Source organism: Meriones unguiculatus, chromosome 18 (genome assembly GCF_030254825.1).
Source record: "Meriones unguiculatus strain TT.TT164.6M chromosome 18, Bangor_MerUng_6.1, whole genome shotgun sequence".
In the NCBI taxonomy this organism is placed as follows: Eukaryota; Metazoa; Chordata; class Mammalia; order Rodentia; family Muridae; genus Meriones; species Meriones unguiculatus.
This window is the reverse complement of record NC_083365.1, coordinates 58,138,300-58,162,215: the sequence shown is the minus strand read 5'-3', so window position 1 is coordinate 58,162,215 and position 23,916 is coordinate 58,138,300. Positions and strand designations below refer to the sequence as shown.

The following is a 23,916-nucleotide window of genomic DNA, read 5'->3' as shown; positions in this document are numbered from 1 at the left end:
ACAAAACCCAGAGTTATATGACAACAGCAAAATCCTGCTATCCTGCCACAGCAAGTTCTGAGGATACCATCACACCAGAAGCACAAGAAAACCATCTTAAATCTGAGGTTATAAAAATTATAGAGGTCATAAAAGAAGAAAATAAATCCTTAAAGAACTTCAGGAAAATGCAATGAAACAGGTAAAGGAATTGAATAAATATACCTTAAAGAAACACAGGAAAATACAATCAAACAGGCTGAGTTAAATCCCTTTTAAAAATAGAAGAAAATACAGCCAAATGGGAAAAGAAAATGAATAAAACTGTCTAAGACCTAAAAATAGAAATAGAAGCAATAAAGAAAATACAATTCAAGGTACTCATGGAGATGAAAAACCTAGGGAAGAGAACAAGAACTACAGACACAAGCATCAATAACAGAATACAAGGGAAAGAAGAGAGACTCTTAGATGTGGAAGATAAGATTGAAGAAATTGATACACCAGTCAAAGAAAATGTTAAATATAAAAAGCTCGTGACACAAAGCATCCAAAAAATCTGTGACAATATGAAAAGACCAAACATAAGAATAATAGGAACAGAAAAAGAAGACTGCAATCAATCACCAAGGCCCAGAAAATAATTCCAACAAAATTATAGAAGAAAACTTCCCCAACTTAAAGAAAGAAATTCCTATAAACATACAAGAAGTCTACAGAACACCAAATAAATTGGACCAGAAAAGAAAATCCTCCCAGCACATAATAATCAAAACACATATACAGAATAAATATACAAGAACATGAAAAGCTGCACGGGAAAAAGGCCAAGTCACATATAAAAACAAACCTGTCAGAATTACACCTGACTTCTGAAAAGAGACTACAAAAGTCAGAAGGGCCTGGACGTATGTCATGTAGACTCTAAAAGAGCACAGATGTCAAGCAAGACTACTATACTCAGCAAATCTTTCAATTACCAAAGATGGAGAAAGCCACATATTCCATGACAAAACCAAGTTTAAACAGTACCTAGCCAAAAACCCAGTCTTACAGAAGATACTAAAAGGAAATTTCCAACCTAAAGAGGTTAACTACACCCAGGAAAACACAGGAAACAACACCTTGTATTCTATCAGAACACCACAGATTAAAGTTAGATTTCAACAACAGAAACAATAGATGCCTACAAACTCATAAAAATGGACCAATCTCTACTTGATGAATACTGCGTCAGGGGGGAAGTAAAGAAAGAAATTACAGACTTTTTAGAATTCAATGAAAAATGAAAGCACAACATACCCCAACTTCTACGACACAATGAAAGCAGTGCCAAGAGGAAAGTTCACAGTGCTAAGTGCCTTCATAAAGAAAGAGGAGAGTTCATACTAGCAACTTAACAACTCACCTAAATACTATAGAAAAAAAGAAAACAAACACACACACAAGAGGAGTAGATGGCAGGAAGTAATCAAACTCAGTGCTGAAATCAATAACCTAGAAAGGAAGTGAACACAGAGAATAAAAAACAAACAAACAAACAAACAAAAAAACCAAGAGCTGCTTTTTATTGAGAAAATCAACAAAATAGACAAACCCTTAGTCAAACTAACTAAAAGGCAAAGGGAGAGTATCCAAATTAATAAAATCAGAAATGAAAAGGGGGATATGAAAACACACTTAGGAAATCCAAAAAAAATCATTAAATCCTACTTCAAAGAATGTAGGCTAAAAATTTGGAAAATCTAAATGAAATAGATTATTTGTTTTTTAATAGATACCACTTACCAAAGTTAAATCAAGATCAGGTTAACAATTTAAACGAAACTATAATCCCTAAGGAAATAGAACAGTAATCAAAAATTCCCCAATGAAAAAGAGTCCTGTGCTAGATGGTCTTAGAACAGAATTCTACCCAACATTCAAAGAAGAACTAATGCCAATATTCTTCAAACTTTTCCACAAAATAAAAACAGAAGCAATATTGCCAAACTGATTATATGAGGCCATAGTCACCATGGTACATAAAACACAGAAAGACCCAACAAAGAAAGAGAATTTCAGACCAATCCTCCTTATGAACATTAATGGAAAAATACTCAATAAATACTTGCAAAGTGAATTCAGGAACACATCAAAAATATCACCTATCATCCAAGAATGGAATGGTTCAACATAAAAAATAAATAAATAAATAAATAAATAAGCAAATAAATAAATAGAACAACCATCAACATAACCCACCATGTAAACAACTGAAAGGAGAAACAAAACACTTGATCATCTCATTAGATGCTGAGAAGGCTTTTGACAAGTCCAACACCCCCGCATGTTTAAGATCAGGGATACAAGGCACATACAACACAATAAAGACAATATAATAGCTAATAGCTAATATTAAGTTCAATATGGAGAGAAAGTTAAGGTATTCCTGCTAAAATCAGGGACAAGACTAGGCTGAACACTCTCACCATATCTCTTCAGTATAGTACTTGAAGTTCTAGCTAGAGCAATAAGACAAGAATATCAAAGGGGTATAAATTAGAAAAGAAGTCAAATTATCACTATTGGCAGATAATATGATAGTATACATAAGCGAGTCCCAAGATTCTACCACAGAATCCCTATGGCTGATAAACACCTTCAACAAAATGTACAGAATCGACTCAAAAAAGTCAGTAGCTCTCCTTTATACAAGCCACAAAAGTGCTGAGAAAAAAAAATTAGGTAAACAACACCCTTCAAATCAGCAATAAGTAATATAAAATATCTTGGTGTAACTTTAACTATGCAAGTGAAAGAATTGTATGGCTAGAACTTCAAGTCTTTGAAGAAACAAATTGAAGAAGACATCAGAAGATGGAAAGATCTCCTATGGTCATGGATCAGTTTGATTAACATAGTAAAAATGGTCATCCTGCCAAAAATGTACAAATTCAGTGTAATTCCCACCAAAATTCCAATACAATTCTTTACAGACCTAGAAGGAACAACCATTAACTTCATATAAAAAGAATAAAGGACTTTGAATACCCAAAATAGTTTTGTACAATAAAAGAACTTCTGGCAGTGTCAAAACCCCTGATTTGAAGCTATACTACAAAGTAATAGTAAAAAAATCTGCATGGTATACCATAGAAACAGACAGGTTGATCAATGAAATTGAATTGAAGACTCAGAAATAAACCCACACTCCTTTGCACATTTGATTTTTTACAAAGAAGCCAAAACCATACAATGAAAAAAAAGAAAGCATCTTCAACAAATGGGGCTGGTCTATATGCAGAAAAATGCAAATAGACCCATATTTACCCCCCCCCCCCCCGTACAAAACTCAAGTCCAAGTGGATCAAAGATGTCGACATAAAACAGAGGCTCCATTAGAAGACAAGGTAGGAAAGTCTGGAATTCATTGGCATGGGAGACAACTTCCAGAACAGAACGCCAACAGCACAGACTCTGAGATAAACAATGAATAAATAGATTTTCATGAAACTGAGAAGCTTCTGTAAGTCAAAGGGCACTGTCAAGAGAACAAAATGGCAGCTTACAGATTGGAAAAGATCTTTATTAACCCTACATTAGAGAGAAGACTAATATCTAAAATATACAAAAAAAACTTAAAAATTAAACATCAACAAATCAAGTAATCCAATTGAGAAATGGGTTACTGAGAATTCACAACAGAGGATTCTCTAAAGTTTGAGAAGCACTTAAAGAAATGCTCAGTGTCCTTAGCCATCAGAGAAATACAAATCAAAATGACTCTAAGATTCCATCTTACACCAGTCAGAATAGTGAAGATCAAAAACTCAAGTGACAACACATGCTGGCGAGGATATGGAGAAAGGAGAACACTCCTCCAATGCTGATGGGAGTGTGAACTTGTACAACCTCCTTGGAAATCAATTAGGCACGTTCTCAAAAAGTTTGGAGCAGTTTTATCTCAAGACCGAGCTATACCACTCCTGCGCATATACCCAAAAGAATTTCCACCACAAATCAAGGACATTTGCTCAACTGTATTTATAGCAGCTTTATTTGTAATAGCCAGAAACTGGAAAAATCCTAGATGTCCCTCAACCAAAGAATGGATTCAGAAACAATTACACAATGGAATAGTACTCAGCTATTAAAAACAAGAAAATCGTGAAGTTTGCAGGCAAATGGATGGAACTAGAAAAGATCATCCTAAGTGAGGTAACCCAGACCCAGAAAATTCACGTTATGAACGTACTTATAAGTGAATATTAGACCTATAGTACAGTATAACCATGAAATAATCCACAGGCCCAAAGAAGCTAAGAAACAAGGAGGGCCCAGGGGACGGTTCCAGAATGTCACTCAGAAGGGGAAACAGAATAGACAGCAGAAGTGGCTGAAGAGAGGGAACTGGGTATGGGAGGAATGGGGAAGGAAATACGGGTTGGGATCAGATGTGAGGAGAAAAGGGGTGGGAGGTGAGGGAGCTGGGAACAAGACAGGAAACTGATGGGGGAACATCTCTTTGTCAAGCTGGAGGCCTGTAACAGGATTGGGTCCTGGGAGCATGTGGGTGTGACTCTAGCTCAAACTCCTAACTTCAGGGTCAGGGGGGAGACATGAAGATTGATGTGACCACCTCCTAGACAGTACTAGTGGAAGGAGGGGAACAACACCCATTGACAAAAGCTTTGATTTAAAAATTACCCTGTTACAAGAAATGCAGGGATATAGAGGTAACAAAGATTGGGGGAACATCCAACCAATAGGTGGCCCAACCTGAGATCCACCACACAGTAGACAGAGAACCAGACCCTGACACTATTAATGATGCTTTGATAATATGCTTGCAGACAGAGCCTAACTTGACTGTCCTCCTGGGAGGCTCCAGCTGGCAGTGGATTGAGATAGATGTTGGGACTTGCAGCCAAGCATGAGGCAGAGCTCCAGGGGTCCTGTGAAAGTGTACAGGGAAAGATGGAAGAACCTGTAGTGAACAGGACCCTCACAAGAAGAGAGAGACAAATGACCCAAACCCACAGGAGCTTACAAAGAGTGAGACATCAACTTAGGAGCATGCATGGTCTGGGCATAGGCCCCCTGCACATATGTGCCTGAGAGGCAGCTTGGTCCTCAAGTGGGGTGCCTGGTGAGTGGAGGGTGTGGGGGCTGTTTATAATATGGACTCTCTTGCCTGCTTTTGGATCACTTCCTTCTGGCAGCCCTGCCTTACCTGGCCTCAGTGGATGAGGATATTCTCAGTCCTGACATGATTTGTTGTGATGGGTGAGAATAGGTGGTTCAAGGAGCTCTCTCTTTTTCTGGGGAAAAGGGAAAGGGGAAGGGGGAAGGAGAGGAAGGTGGGGACTGGGAGAAGAGAAGGGAGGGAGCACCCTTGGGAGGTAAGGTAAATAAACTGAAATTAAAAAAAAAAGAAAAATAATAACAAATTCTATTCTGTGGTGAATATTTTGGAGGATAAATCATTACAGAAAGATTACATTAAGTTTTAACTTTCCTAAGGAGACATGAACAAGTATTTATTCATTCTAGAAAGGGCACTCATGACAGATCCAAATAACAGTTTCACCCAAGTATCACTAAGTGAACCACTGATTTTATTGAACTTAATTATACAGCACTGGGAAGGGTTATTTTTTGAGACATGAGTGGCATTCAAACAGCTGTATCACCTCAAAGTTCTACCCAAACCTGAATGATAGCTTCATTTAAACAGCATCATGGAGGCTCCTCTTCAATTTTTTTTCCCACATACTATATACTCCTATATCTTCTAATTTAACTTTCAGATGGGGTGAGGAAGGAAAGAGTAATGTCTGGAATTCCAGGTGAGAGTACTGTGACCATCCCATCTCTCCCTAGATTAGAGAGTATCTACAATACTGTCACAGTTATCATAGGCCTGTCTTCTTCTGTAATGCTCTGCTCAATTAGTTGTCATGGCTATGGAGCTAAGACAATCTCTACTAATAAGAGATAATAATAATAAATAATAAGATGACTGTCTTATTATTTCCAGAAATGCCATATTATACCATAGTTTATGTTTTACTCCATGTGGTATTCTGAATTTTCAGCAAGTTGACTAAATACCACTCAGCTGGCTAAGTCAGGTCGTATATTCTCTGTCGTGGAATCCATAGGATAGTGGGAAACATGCTCCTTCATCATGAATGGATCAATATGATACAAAGTTCATAGTTGAAAGCTGGGTTAAGATCTTTAGGGCCAGAAACTGGGTCAAGAATTCTAGGGAGCTGTATTTTAAATAAAAGAAGTAGCTAAGTTGGAACAACTATACCAGCCTTATTTGAAAACGTGGGAACAGTTGTGCACTCAGACTGAGAAATATGAATGCATATAAAAATAAGTGCTTAAGTACATTGGTGTGTTTGTTATAGGATGAAGGAATGGAATGAGGTAGTATCAAATGATGGAATGTGTGATGTGTGTGTATGTGTGTGTCTGTGTGTGTGCCTATGCACACGTTTGTGCATGATGACTAGAGGTCAACTTCCAGTGTCATTCCTCAGGAGATTTCTACGTGTATCTTGAGACTTTGTCTCTCACTAGAACCAACAGATTTTCAAGTAGACTAGGCTAGTCAGGCTGAAAATTCAAAGGATCTGACTATCTCCACCGTACCACCTCTAGGATTATGTACTTATGCCATTATACCGATTTTTTCATGGGTGCCTCATTTGCCCTATGCTCTTTCCTCATGAGCAACCTACTTTAGCCCCAGATCACTGAACTTCTTATGGAAATATCAGTGAGCTAATCTTATCAGTTCAAAATATTATGATTTTGTCAGCCATGTGATCTGGGAGAATTTAAAATGTACATGTCACATCTACCCAACTCCAGTGTCTACTGACAAAAGGAAAGCACAAAAGGAAAAAGAATCCAGAAACTTTGGATCAACATTAACTTTTTCTAAATTCATGGCTAGGATACATCCAACCTGGCTGTCCACATAGTTCAATATTGTTGGACTTTTGCTTCAAATCCTTGTATTTCCATTATTACCCCCAGTGTTCAAGGTGAATATTAGAATCTTCAAGAACTCTGTCCTATAAAATCCCCTTAATGTCTTCTTTTTATATTAATTTTTATTTTTTTAATATTAATCACAGGTTATTTACTTTGTATTCCAGCCTTAGCTTCCTCCCTCATTCCCTCCCTCTCCTCCCTGTCCCTTTCCAAGTCCGCTGCTAGTCCTCCTCCTCTTCCATCTGACCCTAGCTCATCAGGTATCTTCAGGACTGACTGTCGTCCTCTTTGGCCTAGCAAGGCTATTCCTCCCCTGGGGGGAGGGGGAGGTAAAGGAGCCAGTCATTAAGTTCATGTCAGAAATAGTTCCTGTTCCCCTTACTAGGAAAACCCACTTGGATACTGAGCTACCATGGGCTACATCCATCCGAGCAAAGGTTCTAGGTTATATCCATACATGGTCCTTGGTTGGAGAAACAGTCTCATAGAAGACCCCCATGCCCTGATATATTTTGTCCTTGTGGAGCTCTTGTCCTCTCCCTGTCATATTAACTAAAATCTCATTGGAGAAGCATCCATCTTTCTTCTCGCTAAGTGTGGCTTCTCATGACCTCAGGCAAACTCTTACTTACTTGGGGCTGGAGAGATGGCTCAGAGGTTAAGAGCACTGTATGTTCTTCCTAAAGGTCCTGAGTTCAATTCTGAGCAACCCCATGGTGGCTCACAGCCATCTATAGTGTGATCTGGTGCCCTCTTCTGGTGCATAGGCCGAATGCTGTATAAATAATAATTAAATCTTTACCCGGGCATGGTGGTGCATGCCTTTGATCCCAGCACCCTTAATGTCTTCTATTGTACAAAGTTAACTGGAAAACAAAATTGCATTGTTGGAGCAGCTCAATCCATTATACAGTCTACAAAAATTTACCAATATGCAAAGATGTTGTGATGTTTTGTGAATCCTACATTCACATCCCAGAAAACCTATCAGGAGTTGGGCTGAATTTTCATTCTATCTGATTTAAAGGATCTTCTGCTCCACTAGAGTGACTGCTAATGTGGCAATTGTGGATGAGGGTCATCAGTGACGATTCCAGAGAGCAGTCTGATAGAATCTCTAAAATCCCATTGGAGAAGCATTCATCTTTCTTTTCGCTAAGTGAGGCTTCTCATGACCTCAGGCGAACCCTAACCACTTGTGACTGGTTATTCATTATGTTATATTAACAATAGACCTTTTTGACTGAGCACTTACAGCCATATGTTCCAATGAGATCAAATAAACTAGAAAAATGTGTGGGTATCCTATGGCTAGTGAAAGAGAGGTGGAGAGCTAAAAAATATGGAGATACAAGAGGGAGAAAACTGTTACTTAATTAACATTTCTAGAAGAACCCTTTTGCTTAAAATGAAAGGAGGCCTCAACTGCATAAACCGATGGGCATTCTTGGCCCACATATCTTTTGCTATTTGGTTCCAGGTCTACCACCCATACTAAAATTCACAGATGTTCTGATCTTTCATATAAATGGCATGTAATTTACATAGAATAGGTACAGACCTCCTGTCAATCGTCATCAGATTATTGTTTTGTCTCTCCCTCCATCTTCCATTTCTTTTCCCCTTCTTCCTTATTTCTTTCCCTCCCTCCTTCTTTCCTTCCCTCCCTCTTTTCTTTCTTCTTTTCCTTCCTTCCTTCCTTCCTTCCTTCCTTCTTTCTTTCTTTCTTTCTTTCTTTCTTTCTTTCTTTCTTTCTTTCTTTCTTTCTTTCTTTCCATTATTTGGAACCCTGTACCCTCCAGCTACTGTGTAGCACTGGGTTTCACTCTTTGCCTCAGAGAGATTTGCCCCGACCCAAAGGACTTCAACAGGTTCCTAAAGTAGGAGGATGGAAGGAATGAGGGGGAAGGGACAAGAAACATGAAAAATGAAGGCTAAGTCCATTTGTCTGATCAAAGCCTCCTTTATTAGAAATTTTTACCCAACTTATATAGGGAGAAGGCAGGAAAGGGGGAAGGTTTAATTACTGCTGCAGGATATAGGAAGAGTGCTTCCATGGGTTAAATATTGTACCTGCAAGATACCATAAGGAAGTTTTCTTAAGATATCTCACAGATGCTCTAAAACTAACAGACAGATGTCCTCATAAATCTATCACCCATGGTTTAGGGTCTTAGGTAACTCACTAAATAGCTTTAGGTCTCCACTAAATTACCTTTGCTCACTATTTCGCTTTGGCTTCAGTAAATAGCTTTGTCTCCACTAGATAGCTTTGGCTCACTAATTGACTTTGTCTTCCGTAAATAGCCTTGGCTCCCGGCAGAGATTATTTTTGGAATGTTCCTTCAGTCCTGAATGAGTAGTGACTTAGTGTCTTCTCTGTTCTTTGATAGATGAGTTAAATCCAGTTCAGACTTAACTAGTATTGATTACATAGTTAACTATTATTCCTCTCAGCTAGCATTGTAAGAACTATTTACCAAGTTTACCATATGCATTTTTGTTGCAAATTAATTTTCTACTCCCTTTCAGATGTAGTCCTTGAAACTGGAGGGGAAACTCACACCATAGCGTTCACCAAACAATAATGAAACCTCAGCTTGATCTCCAAAATCCAAATAAAGAGACAGTTAGAAAACAACAACAACAAAAACAAAACAAAACAAAATTTTCCAGCATGATGTAAGCTCTTATAGGTCCAGCTCTGGACAGGTGGAGAGAGGCAAGTCCTGGGGCTCTGCTAGCCAGCCTCCTCACAACTTGCTAATGCTCATCTGTTTTTGTTTTTTTTTTATGATAATCTACTTTTTAGTTTGTTTTAGAACCACTTATACAAAAGTTTTAAGTCTTTGAGTGTTTACAGAGCTGTTATTCACTGAATTCTCTAAATTCTCTCTTATAATCTATCTGGCACTGGCTTCCAATTGGACTTTTGTGTTAGAGAGAACTGTGTCTGCCTGCTGTGAGACCACTGTGCTTTCACTGTTCAAAGAGTAAGTGAAGAGAGGCCCTGTCTTTAGAAACAGTGTGGGGAGCTCCTGAGAAATGACACTCAAAGTTTACTGAGTGTGCAAGATGAGCTCTTTGTCTGCCCTGTCTGCCCTGCAGACTTCGTTGCAGTTCTAAGTCCTGATCTACTGCATTAAAAATGACACATAAGCTTAATTATTTTGGTGAATTTGTAATTTTATCATTTATTTAAAATGAAATACACCTTCATTAAAAGATATTCAAAGATTTCAGAATATATGAATAAAAAAAGAGAAAACACCTTACTAGCTTTTTGAATACTTATGTATCTATCCCATGTACAAAATGTTTTTAATTTTTTATTATTTGGTATTTTCAAGCATTTCTATAAGAAATTTTTCTTATTTTCCATTCCCGTTTCTCATCCCAGCCATCTCTTGTTGGATCCCATCTCAGTAAGCCTCCCTTTCACTTCCTTGTCCTCATTTTTTCTGTGATAAATGAATTTTAATTTTGGTTTCTTGCACAAGCTTGAATGAGAAGCTACTTACTGGAACAGGGGCATGCAGAAACCTGTAGTGGGCCTCAGTGTTGAATGTGTGATGGTGGGGTGCTCATCCATAAATGGAACAGCTATGTCATTCTGCAAGGATCAGTGAACATCACAGAAGAGGAACTTGGGAAAATGTAAAAACTAGAGGATGAGAAATATGCAGGAAAAATCTGGACATGCTACAGCTGTTTCAATAATGAATTCACTTCATAAGACCTGTACAATACCAGCCCCTGATATCCTCATGGATGACCAAAGGATGCCTGACATCCCAACCCTCCATACAGGACTATTGGGGTTTAACTGGGGGAACGAGTATTATTTTCATGAGTGGTGTAGCCACTTATACATTGCTACAGGCAAAATACTCCTGCAGATAATGGTGGGGTATATAGGATGTTTCTAAATGTAAGTACTTCATTGACATCAGTATTTTAAACTGCATGTTCTGTCATTAATAAATGCTATCAAAGTAAGTATATTACTTTTCAACTTACTTCTTCCAAAAAAATTATCTTACAAATCTTTTTCTTGGCTGTCCTAAAGCAACATACAAGTTAAGACGTACTGCTTGCTTTAATGGGTTCATAGTCCTTCATATTTGGCTTTCTCAGTATTTTCAACTTACATGATGAAAATATGACTTGTGACTGACTTTTTGATATTAACAGTAGCAAAACACCTTGAATGTAATTTTTAATTGTTTTACACATTATTATATTGACTAGAACCCCATTTTTAGAGGCTGTGACAGATTTAGAAAAGTGGTTGAAGAGACATTGGGCATTATGGAGATCCCAACAGAACCAATACCAAATGGGCTGTTGTGGCCATGCAGAGCATGTAGAGAATTATCTGCTCTTTGAGAGAATAGCATAGGTATATGATGGTCAGTATGGATAGTCATCATAAGAGGTTGTGGAGTCCCCAAGGAGATGCTCATCATTAAGTTAACTGAGGTGCAAAGACTATCCCATGTCCCGGGATTTCCAAGGTGAGTAAAAAGGGAAATGGGAACAATCATTCATAGCTTTGCATCCTGAGCTCACTGTGACCAGTTGCCACAAGATCCTGACACCATAATAAATAGGATTCTTGAACCATGAGCTGAAATAAACCTTTACCACAGCAACAAGAGAGATAACTAGTGCAGTAAAGGGAAGAGAGGTAGTCAGTGTTCCTCAAAGTTTCACACAGCTGCACCCAGAGAGATTCTTGGCAGACTGTTCTTGCTAAGAATTTTCTGGAGCCCTTGACTAGGTGGGGCTTAGGACAGATCTGATGTGGTTGACTCCTCCTCAATTCTCATATCTACTACTCTCAATTCCTGATGTCATCTCGTTTTTCTTGTGCTTCCACAGCCCATGAAAAAAACATATAGCTGACTTCACAGAATCCCAATGTCTATGTGTTTAAAGTACAGAATTCTCATTATGAACAAAAAGAGTTCATGCTATCTCCTTTGCACATCTACAGCACTGATATTGTGAGCTGATCATGTAATTAGAACATGAAGTTGTTCTTATTTTGTTTGTTTGGTTGATTGGTTTCTGGTAACACTGTCATAGTCTAAATGCTAACTGTAATATATCCTTAATTAAAATTTTATTATGGAACAGAATAATCAAATTCTTCATTTATCATTTGTTAACTATGTAATGTAAATCATTTAGCCTCGCTAAACTTCAGGTCCTGATTTTATTTATTTTTTAACAGGAAAAGGTGACATATCTGTGGAGATTGCCAGCTGAGTTAGCAGATAGTCTTCACATCTCTCAGATGTGGCGTGTAGTCAGTTTTCGAAAAGTGTATGGTCATTTATATTATCAATTTCTGTACTACTACAAAGTTCTCAACCAATCATGAAAGACAACATTGGTTTGTATATTAAATTTATGTTTATGAAAATAGTCAATAAATATATATGTGAAATAAAAGGATGAATGCTAAGGAAGAAACACTGTGGCAGCAAAATAAAATTTCCTTCAACTATCAAATTCTGCAGTAAAGGGATATTTCTGAAAAGTCTGAAATATCCCTAAGTGGGACTTCTGATGAATTTACTATGCAGTGGATGAACCTGCTGTGTATGAATAAAGCAAAAGAGCTGTGAGTGTGTAACCAAGGAGGCTGTGGTCTCCCACAGCATCTGTCAAGGTGACTGAAGTATAATGTTAAGGAGTCACTCTCAAAATGATTGCAAATTAGCAAGCTAAAGCCCAATAAGTTGAATTGTGTTGTTTGGGGGGAAAGCTTGCATGAATAGAATGGGGACAGTCAGCCAAAGACTGATCAAGGACAGATCAAGGACCCGGGCTGTCGCCATGAGTGCAACCATGTCTAGAGAAGATGGTACCCACATGGTTACATGCCAGGTTCCAGCCAGGAGGAGCTGTTCTCTGCCATTTGGTATCAAAGAGCATGTTCCCATACTAACATGCTAATAACTGGAAATTAATGTTTGGGATCACATCCTGGTCATTTGATTTTATATACTGTACCTGAGGGAAAAAAAGTTTTTAGAATTGCCACTTCCTGAACAAAGCTTAGATGTGAAAACAGAAACGACCAGCAGTGCTGGGAGTAAACGCCTCTGCATATCATCAGCGTCAGTCAGGGAACAAGGAGATTAAATGACAAAACTAATATGTTGCATGATACACACTTCTGACTCAAACTTTTCCTAGATGCAGATGACTTGAGGTACATCTTTATTCACTGGTATAAACCAGTTGTATTCAGCAATGTGGTTGTAAGTGATAGACATCAACTTTCTATAACCTAGAATTACAGGGAAGAGTTTTAATTGAGGATTCCATCAGGTCTTTCTGGTGGGAGATTGTCTTGATTGTTAATTGATGTAAGAAGACCCAGTTCACCGTGGAAAACATTATTCCCTGCGAAGTGATCCTGGACTATTTGTATTGTTTAAATTCTCCACATAAAAATCATTCCTGACAATGTGAGTTGCATGATCATACCAAATTTGAATTCTCCTACTTCTTTTGGAAAAGATTTTTTATACTTAGCATGGTTTTTAACATATGTTATTGGCTAATTCAAGGGCATCAAATGGATGTAGACAAGATGTCATGATTTCCAAGGGAGGCACAAGTAAGGGATGTAAGGACCAATGAAATGATAATGTGCACAGCAGATATTGTGTGAAAGAGGTTTATTAGAGAGAGAAAGAGAGAGCGAGACATGATGGGGGAAGAAAGGGGGCCACCCCAACAGAAAGGGGAAAGGGCAAGAAATGAGAGGGCAAGAGAGGACAAGAGGGCAAGAAAGAGACAAAGTGGCAGGTTGGTCCTTATAAGGAGCAATGTAACCACACCTGGGAGGTGTGGCTACCCGGTGGGGGACAACACATGATGACATCATAGGTTGCTAGGCAACCCAGAAGCAGACTGCCTAAGTACTAATAGGGGAGTTTTATCTCTAGTGCAGGTATTTAGTCTCTTCTTTGAAATCTCTACTTGTGAATAAATTGGGATAAAAATGTGAATTTATTCTGTATGTGCAACATGCATAGCTATGCTTTTCAGCTGACACAAAGCCCTTTCATTCAAATGGCTTCTAAACAAAGGCACTCAAATTACAGACATTATAGTATGTATATTTTTGTATTTTTGAACAGGGGTGTAGGGGTAGAGCTCTGGTGAATATTTGACATATTTATAACCTAGATAAATTATTGCATGTCTTTCTCCAAATCTCATGAGCTGGATTCTAACTCTTAATATTTAATTTTCTGCAAGTGCTATGTAGCAAGTACTCTACAATCATGGATCATAGCTGGATGCCTATGAAATAAGTTGTCTTGCTTGAGAGCCCTGAGTAGTTCAGAACAAAGAAGAAAACCAAAGTAAATGTCAGAGTGCCTAGTTTTGGCCATTTAACACATACCAGGCACTGTGCCCAACAGCTGCAAATCCCATTTAATCCTCTTCAAGCTTATATTCAGATATGCATCCAACACACAAAATGTCTCAGAAAGGACTCACCCACAGTACACAGCTAGAAACTGCTAGCTCTAAAGTGTGTCCTCAAACACATGAGACACATACTGGGGAAAGCAAGATGGTGACTTGGTACCTGCCCTTTCTATCCTGTGATACTATGAAACTCCTCAGTGCTTCTGAGGAAGTGTCAAAATTAGTAAATCAAAATAGTGGTACATACACACCTCATAGAAAAATTGTGTGTGCAAAGATTAGGCCTGTCCATAGTATATTTCTACCTGGAAGTATTTACATGGTCAATGGCAATTTGTTCATTTTAATTGAATTTGTATTATTATTTTTAAAACACTGTTTTTATTTATTTTTTGAAAATGTCATTAATGAATACTATGTACTTGAAGAACATCTAGCCCCTACACTACTCTTTCTAGTTCTTCCTGGTTGTGAATATGGGTTAATTATATGCACATTTTTATTTTTGTGTGCAGAGCATGAATGAGTGTAAATGTAGAAGCCAGAGTCAGCTGCTGTTGTTGCTCCTTGGATACTGTAAAGTACATCTAATTTTTTGAGATGAGACTTCCCATTGGCCTGGATCTTACCAATTCAGTAAGGTTTGCTGGCCTGCCTATCTCCAGGCCGCCCAGGTGTATTAGTAAAAGTAAAAGTGTATTAGTAAAAGTGAGTGTCACGAGGGCAGGTGCTTTTGTGTAGGTTCAGAAGATCCAGAATCAGGTATCCATGTGCACAGACCAAGCATGTGGGCCTGACTGAGCTATCACCAGAGCTCCACAATGTCAGGTTTTTACTTCCAAATTTTATGCTCTGCCAAGTGGTACCGTCTTCACCTTGATTCTGAAAGACAACTTTAAAAGAGGAGGGAACATTGGCTTTCTCTAATTTTTTTCTATCAAAACAAAACCAGTAATTCCTTATTTGCATAATTAACAAGAACAAAACCAGCAAGGTCTTTCTAAAGAACAAAGGAAACAGCAATCAATTAACTATAAAAATTTTAACACACCTTAAAATGTGATAAAAAAAAAACCATTGAAACCTGATTAAAAACTGTTGGCAGGTGGTTCAGCCAATTCCTGTGAGTGACTTTTGAGAGGGATTTGTGATGTCTGTTTTCAAGTTAGCTCCTCAGAAAAAAAGACCTTCTTTAATAGGAAAGTGAAGTGATGGGTTTTTGTTTGTTTGTTTATTTTCCATTTTGTATTACATTTATTCTTCATTAATTTATTTATTTGTTCATTTTATATCCCAATCACAACCTCACTCCCTCCTCTCCTTCCAGTTCCACCCTCACAACCACTTCCTCCATACTCCCTTTCCCTTTCCCATGGGTACCAACCCATCCTGGCATATCAGTTCCCAGCAGGACTAAGTGCCTTCTCTTTTACTAAGGCAAGACAAGCCAGTACTGCAAGGGAAATGAGATCCAGAGGGAGACAATAGTGTCCAAGTCAGAGACAGCACATTGCAATGAGCATTCAGATCCTCTTGGCCACAATCAGCACTGTCATCTTTCTACACTACCTGTGCTTCTGCAAGCTCAGTTAAGGAAGATATAAAATCCAGTGGTGTTTGGAAGCAGGCCATGGGTTCTCTAATTGGTATTCCAACTATTCACACAGGCCCTGTGAAAGACCTTCTGTTATGCTCCTTCCAGCCCTGGCCAGGCTGCATTCAATCCCAGTCACTTTGCAAAGAGGGGTCTTGGCACAGAATCCTTAGATAATCTACATTTTATCCTTCTTTTTTTCCTCCCTTAAAATTATGTTTTGCAGGAAAAACGTTACTGGCGTTCTTTCCTTCAAAGATCATTTGCCTGTAACTCAGATAATTATAACTGATACCAACAGATCAAACTCAGAAGCAGCTTGGAGAATTGGCCCCTTACGTTGCTATGGTGACCGTGAGTACAACATCCCCACCCTCACACACTCCTTGCACACTCTTTCAGCCCTCCTCTGAATTGCATGAGAACAAGATTTTTGCATTCCCTTATCTCTCTTACCTTCAGTGTCCTCCTAGTCCTGAAAATTACCCACAAGCCCATTGCTTTTTCATTCCTCATTAAAAACAAACAAGCCATGATTAAGAACTCTCTGCTTCACAGGACACTTCTGGAATGCTGTCTCATTTTCTACGGAAGCTTCTTACCTCCACTTCCCAACCTTCCACGCAGAATTCAGCGCTGACATTTCCTTCTTTTTTAAAACCACCGCTTTGTCTGGAGTTTTCCTAGAAAACCTTGGCATTAAAGACTTCATCCGACTTGAAATGAGCTGTAAGTGCCTGTCATTTATGAGTTCAATGTCAGTGTTCCTCAGAGCAAGATTTCACTTCATCTCTGCCACCAGCCACCAGTAAAGGTCTTGCATGTCAAGCAAATATCACTGGCTATCAGTAAGAGTAGCAACAAAGCTGTAAAATCTCTGCTAATGTGATTTGTTTTGCTCTATCAGTATTTGTTGTGGTTTCAGAATATGTGTATCCCAAAAGTAGTCTTACATACCTAGTGCAGGCTCCATTCTTTATTAAGGCATAGTTATTTCTTACCTGCCATTTAAGCTGCCACACCCCAACATTACACTCTAAGGGGAAGCAGGGATGATTTCTATGAACGATTCTTTTCATATTTAGGATCTATTTCCCCGTTGCACTCATGCTTCAGATGTTTTATTGTTGTTTTATTTTATTTTATTTTTAAAATGAGCCGGAAAGACAGCTCAACCAGGAAAGCTCTTGTATGCAAGCATGAGGACCTGAGTTCAATTCCCAAGAACCCACATAACATAGCCAGGAATTCCCATGGGAGAGGAGGCACAGACAGTCGGAGCACTGGGACTCATCTAACAAACTAGCAAGTTCCAGGTTCAGCAAGAGACTTTGTTCCAAAAATATGAAGGAAAATTAATTTATGAGGCACTTGAACATCAACCTCTGGCATGCATGAGAAAATCATGACCAGGTAACACACACACACACACACACACACACACACACACACACACACACTTTCTTATCTATCATCAATAGGAGAGTCACAGGAAAGTCCATGTCTTTCATGCCAGCAGCAGTGTGTGCTTGTTTAGATGAATGATTTATACCTTTGTAAGAGCGCTACCCTGATCTCTGATATCAGCAGACTAATGATTGATCATAAAGCCAAATGAACACTAAAGAAATATGGATAGGAAGACGTTCTACTGTGAAACACTGCATGTCAGCAGGCTAGTAAAAATACATGCAAAAACCAAAGGGGAAAAATATAAAAATGATTAACTTTATGAAAATGGATAAACAGCAGTGATTTAGTCTGTTTCAGTAGCAATAGCTTTAAAAGTCTATCCATAGGTTTTTGGAGGATTTGGGGGGGAAGGGTTCTAATTTTTTTTATTACTGTCCTTTATTACAATTTATTCAATTTGTATTCCAGCTGTGGCCCCCTCCCTCATCTTCTCCCTATCTCACCCTCCTCCCCCATGCCCCTCCCCTAGTCCACTGATAGGAGAGGTCTTCCTCCCCTTCTATTTGACCTTAGACTATCAGGTATCATCAGGACTGGTTAATTGTCTTCCTCTGTGGCCTGGCAAGGCTGCACCCCGCCCCCAGGGGGTACTGATGAGAGAGCTAGCCACTGAGTTCATGCCAAAGAAATCCCTGCTCCACTTACTAGGGACCTACTTGGAGACTGAGTCTAAGGACTACATCTGAGCCTGGGTTTTAGGTCCTCTCCATGCATTGTCCTTGGTTGGGGTATCATTCTCTTCAGGGTCCCCTGAGCTCAGTTTTTATAGCTCTGATGGTCTCCTTTTGTAGTTCCTGTCTCTCTATCTCCCTCTTTTTTCTTAAGATTTTCTGCACTCTGCCCAAAGTTTGGCTATGCATCTGAGTCTCTGCTTCGATATCTTGATCAGTAGAGTCTTTCAGAGTCCATCTTTGGTAGGCTCCTGTCCTGTTGTCTGTCTTCTCCTGCTTCCAATGTCTGTCACATTTGTCCTTCTGATTGAAGATTGAGCATCTTCCCTAGGGTCTTCCTTGTTGTTTAGCTTCTTTAGGAATATTGATTTTAATATGTTTATTCTATATTATATGGCTAATATCCACATGTGAATGAGTACACACTATGTGTATCTTTCTGGGTTACCTCACTCAAGATGATCTTTTCTAGTTCCATCATTTGCCTGCAAATTTCATGATTTCCTCTTTTTTGTTTTTAATAGTTGAGTAGTACTCCATTGTGTAAATGTATCGCAATTTCCGTATCCATTCTTCTGCTGAAGGGCATCTAGGTTTATTTCCAGCTTATAGTTATTACGAATAGAGCTGCTAAACATGTGGTTGAGCAAATGACCTTGTACAGTTGAGCACATTTTGTATATATGCCTAGGAGTGATATATCTGGATCTTGAGGTAGCAGTATTCCCAATTTCCTGGAAAGCACCAGATCAATTTCCAAAGTGGTTGTACAAGTTAACATTCCTACCAGGAATGGAAGAGGGTTCCCCTTTCTCCACATCCTTTCCAGCATGTGTTGTCACTTGAGTGGTTGATCTTAGCCATTCTAATGGTTGTAAGGTGAAACCTCAGGGTTGTTTTGATTTGTATTTCCCCTATGACTAAGGAAGTTGAACATTTCTTTTAAGTGTTCCTCTGCCATTCAACATTCCTCTATTAAGAATTCTCTGTTTAGCTCTGTAGCCCATTTTTTTAAATTGGATTACTTGGTTTGTTGGCGTTTAACTTCTTAAGTTCTTTATATATTGTGGCTATTAGCCTTCTGTCTGTTATACAGTTAATGAAGAACCTTTCCCAGTCTGTAGGCTGTTCTTTTGTTCTGACAACAGTGTCCTTTGCTTTACAGAGCTTTTCAGTTTAATAAGGACCCATTTATTGATTGTTGATCTTAGAGCCGGTGCTGTTGGTGTTCTCTTCATGAAGTTGTGTCCAGTGCCAATGAGTTCAAGGCTCTTCCCTACTTTTTCTTCTAACAGGTTTAGTGTATCTGGTTTTATGCTGAGGTCTTTGATCCACTTGGACTTTAGTTCTGTGCAGGGTGATAAATATGGATCTATTTACATCCATCCCAACAAAAGCAATCTACAGATTTAGTGCAATTCCCATCAGAAAACCAACACAATTCTTTACAGAACTTGAAAAACTTGAAAGAACAATACTCAACCTCATATGGAAAAGCAAAAAAAAAAACAAAAAACAAAAAACAAAAACAAACAAACAAACAAACAAAAAAAAAAACAGAATTGCTAACAGTCTTGTACAATAACAGATCTTCTGGAGGTATCTCCATCCCTGACCTTAAGCTGTACTATAGAACAACAGTAATAAAAATTGCATGGTAATGATATAGGAACAGAATAATGGATCAATGGAATCCAATAGAAGGCCTAGAAATAAACCCACACACCTATGAATACTTGATTTTTGACAAAGAAGCCAAAACAGTACAATGGAGAAAAGATAGCATCTTCAACACATGGTGCTGGTCTAACTGAATATCCATAGATTTTTATTTCTGCAAAGTTGTCAATGATTTCACTAAAGTAGATTTCCTGTACTTGTCCATATTCAAAGGATACTACAAATTGTATTATTAAATTTATCTTCTGTTACACGGAGAAGACTTTTCTCATTTTTCAATAAGATTTTTTCACAAAATACTTATAGATATTCAAAAGGTTTGGGAAGCTTTTTCAACACAAGGACAAGCTTGGTAGAGCAAATCATTTTCATAGTGAACTCCAAATATTATAACACTGTCCATAACTGTCTTTGCCAGGATCAATTCTAGTGATTTCAAAATATCCCAGTAATCAAAAATCTTTGCAGGAAATATTTTCATGCAGAATTCATCATACATTTCTCTCTTGTTTGTTAGAAACTGAACAAAATTATGAAGGGTTTGCAATGGCTTGATTTCTTTTCTCTTGCTGAGGCCCATGTATGTATTACAGAGGACAGTGGAAAAGCACACAGATGAAAGGGAGAAGCTTCATTCTCACTCTTAAAACAAATACATTCATGATTTTTCACAGAGCGAATGGAGCATATGCAGTTGTTCATATTAACTCTTCACCAGGGTATAACGGTTCCTAAGTGTTAACGTCATTAACTGTTCCTAAGTGTTAAAATGTACTTATTTAAGTATCATTTCTATTTTGTTAAAAATTATCAGTTACCTTAGTGCATGTGTGCCCATTTGTGCACTTGGTGGTGGAGTGTTATATCATTAACATTGCTTAGAATTACCAGTGAGTCATGATTTTAAAACAATAAACAAATCCAGAGGGCTTTGGAGATACCTCAGTCAGTAAAGTGCTTACTCTGCAAGCATGGGAGCCTGAATTTTATCCCCAGATCTCATTTGAATAAAAAGCCAGGTGTGGTGCAGTGGTGTGTGTATATAATCCCAGTTTGGGGTACACAAAACCTTTTTGTAAGTGAGAAACACTGTCTCACATAAAAAGGTTGAAAGGCATCCTGAGGAATGATACAAAGTTTGTCCTCTAGCCACTCTATGAATGTGCACACACATGAGTGAGCACCCTGCACACATGTGTACTGGCATATATGTGAATAAACCCGCACAAACACACAGATGAATAAAAAAGTAAAGATAAACATATTTTAGCATCTCTCGCTGCTGCTTTTAGGTTCTTTGCACCGAGTTGTCTCCATTCCCTACACCTCGCTCTTACTCTGCTCCAGCCATAGCTGGTTAAGCCTGACGTTGGGCATCCCTCTAGCACTGTAGTTTGACTGAGGTGATGGAATGGCATAAGAAACCCTTGAAAAGTAAGCAAATGTTTTAAACACAGATATTGAAAATATGAGAATACCCCAAAAGGAGACAAGTACATTTGCAGGAGGGCATAGCAGAGAGATTTATGTGGGTATTCAGCAGAAGAGTGAGCAGCTAAGTGTTACTTTTGTAGTTTCAGACTATACACAGGAAATAAAACATCTCTGTGATACTTTGCTCTTTCTTATAGTCCAAGAACCCCCAGGTACTAATGGAGAAAGCCCTTGTGAATTTGGTGTAAAATAAAAATCCTTCTTCCTAAATTGATTAAGCACTGTAAAGCAGGTTGAACACCAATCAGTTAATAGTGTGGACATAATAACCCCAATGTAATTATAATAAAAAATCAGGCCCTGCAGCTTTTTCAATCATTAAACCCACAGTCAATATTATGAAGTATTATCACAAGTTAATGAGCAATGATTGAGTGTTGGTTACATATTAGTGTCAAGTGTCAAATTTGTTTGTTCTTTGTAGCAGCACACTGTTCCCTTTGGCCCGTACAATTTTAAAAATACAAATTAATATTAAATTTAAAAACCAGAAAATAAAAACTATCATGTGATTATTTGGTATTTATTATCACCATACTGTCAAATATCACTTACTAAAACACACACATTTGATATTAATATTTTTAAGCATAAGACCTAAGTCCGGGCATGTAGTTCAGTAATAGAGTTAAAGACTAGTGTACACAACACAACAAGATATGGAGTTCAGTCCCTACCAACAAAAAGTAAATAAATGCACAAACACAAAATTAGAAAACTATAAGGCCTTTTATTTGCTAAACTTGATATTATTGTTGTTGTTACTACTGCTACAAGAGGGAAAAGCTCAAACAAGATGTCAAAACCCTAACCCCTGTTAGCTACAAATACAATCACCTCCTCATTTAATCAAATGGACATTTTATGCAAAAAAGTCCATAGCAAGAAACCCTTCAGTCCAGTTACTGGAAAAAGAAAAGTCCTTTAACAGATGCAGTGACTCAAAACAGATGCAGTCCCATTCCCAAGGTGTGCTTCTTTTCGCTATCCAAACACTACAAGGATGATAAGTTCAAACTGTTGTACAGGGCAAAGGGGGTTTCCATGAAATGTCCAACCCACTACATTTTAGTTACCTTCCAGCTTAGTGTTTTAATTTTATTGTCTTGATGTTGGTGTATGTAGTCTATGAAAAAGAAGACAACCACTGTATCCTTAGTTCTAGGTGAATTATGTTCCTAAAGGGATGGTGGGGGAAATTGGCAGTGCAGAAAGAAATGGATAGCTTGGCATGGAGCAAGAGTGGGGAAATAGGAAGACACAATATGGCAGTGCCAGGAGAACACTGCTTCTGAGGAGCAGAACAACGTTTTTGATACAGCGACCAAGAGACTGAACTCTGGGCCCTAAAAGAACAGCAATCTTGTTTCTCAGGTGAGAGAAAACTCCCACGGTGTGGGAATCGGTCAGGTCTGCTCTCAGGTCACCCAGCCAGAACCCAGAAGAGATCCCGGGTCGCGCAGGCACTAGTTCGCCAGACCAGAGCCACATGCCTGCATGTCCTAATCACTTTCCCAGGTTGAACAGTGGGCACAAAAACACCAGAGCCTGGGGTCCCAGTAGCGAGAAAAACCCACAAGGAAGGAAGGAAATGGGACTGACCTTTTCCTTTTCCTGGAAAAGGTCTCCCAGACCGGCGGGTGACCGGCGGGTGCAAGCTGCCATCACTGAACTGGGCTCCAGCCCCGAACACAGAGACCTGCTGCGCTCCCAGCTCTCCATCACAGACAGAGCTGTGCGCCCCAGGGCAACAGAGACTGGGAGTTCCTGTCGGGAGTAAACCACACAGGGAAAGAATGAAACAAGGAACCGAATTACGTCATCCAGTACATCCCTGGAAAAGGTCCCACAGACCAGCGGGTGCACACGCCACCAGCCCAGAGACCTGCTCTGCACCAGCTATTCGGCACAGACTGAATTGTGCAATGCAGGGCACCAGACACTTGGAGTCCCTGTCGGGAGAAATCCCCACAGGGAACGAAGCAAAGGGAACACCCAGTATATCCCTGGAAAAGGTGCAGCAGAACGGCCCAACCCAGGGACCTGCTGTGCACCAGCTAGGCTGCTGCTACCAGGAGAGCAGTACTCACCCACCACAGATTACCTCTTGAGTACTGGGGCACAGAGCCCCAACCTCAGACCTACAAAAGCCCGGGATCTCCAAGATCAACCCCCAGATACTGCTCCAAGTGGCAAGCAGTTATCCCTAACAAAACTCACCAAACCACAGGACACACAGGTTACAGAGCAGCTCACTAAATTTACAGCAAGAAACCCAGAAGCAAGGCAGCTGTCTCCAGGACTTCTCCGGGTGAGAGGAGAGCCCTCTAGACTAACAAGGACCACAGTTACCACTCAGGTCTCTATGCCTGAGTTGAGCTGTGGCAATTCCTGAAAAACACCGGCCATACAGTGACCATACCCAAAAAGCTGAGAAGGCTTCCTTCATGAAAAACCATCTTCCTGCCAAGGGGATTCTCTCTACCACAGAATTCCAGGAAATACCAGAAACTAACTCCCAACACCTAAGATAGCCCAATGAATAGAGGACAGCATAAAAGCTCAACC

General features: G+C 39.1%; 1 protein-coding gene across 2 annotated transcripts in view; it reads left to right on the top strand.

The window, feature by feature from the left end:
- The window catches only part of LOC110560660 (contactin associated protein family member 5), a 755,447-nt gene that overhangs the window by 593,852 nt on the left and 137,679 nt on the right, over window positions 1-23,916 (top strand). For both annotated transcript variants that reach the window (XM_060371591.1, XM_060371592.1), the window contains exons 15-16: window positions 16,257-16,384; window positions 16,589-16,759. In XM_060371591.1, the coding sequence (XP_060227574.1) occupies window positions 16,257-16,384; window positions 16,589-16,759 (299 nt within the window). The remainder of the gene's footprint in view (window positions 1-16,256; window positions 16,385-16,588; window positions 16,760-23,916) is intronic.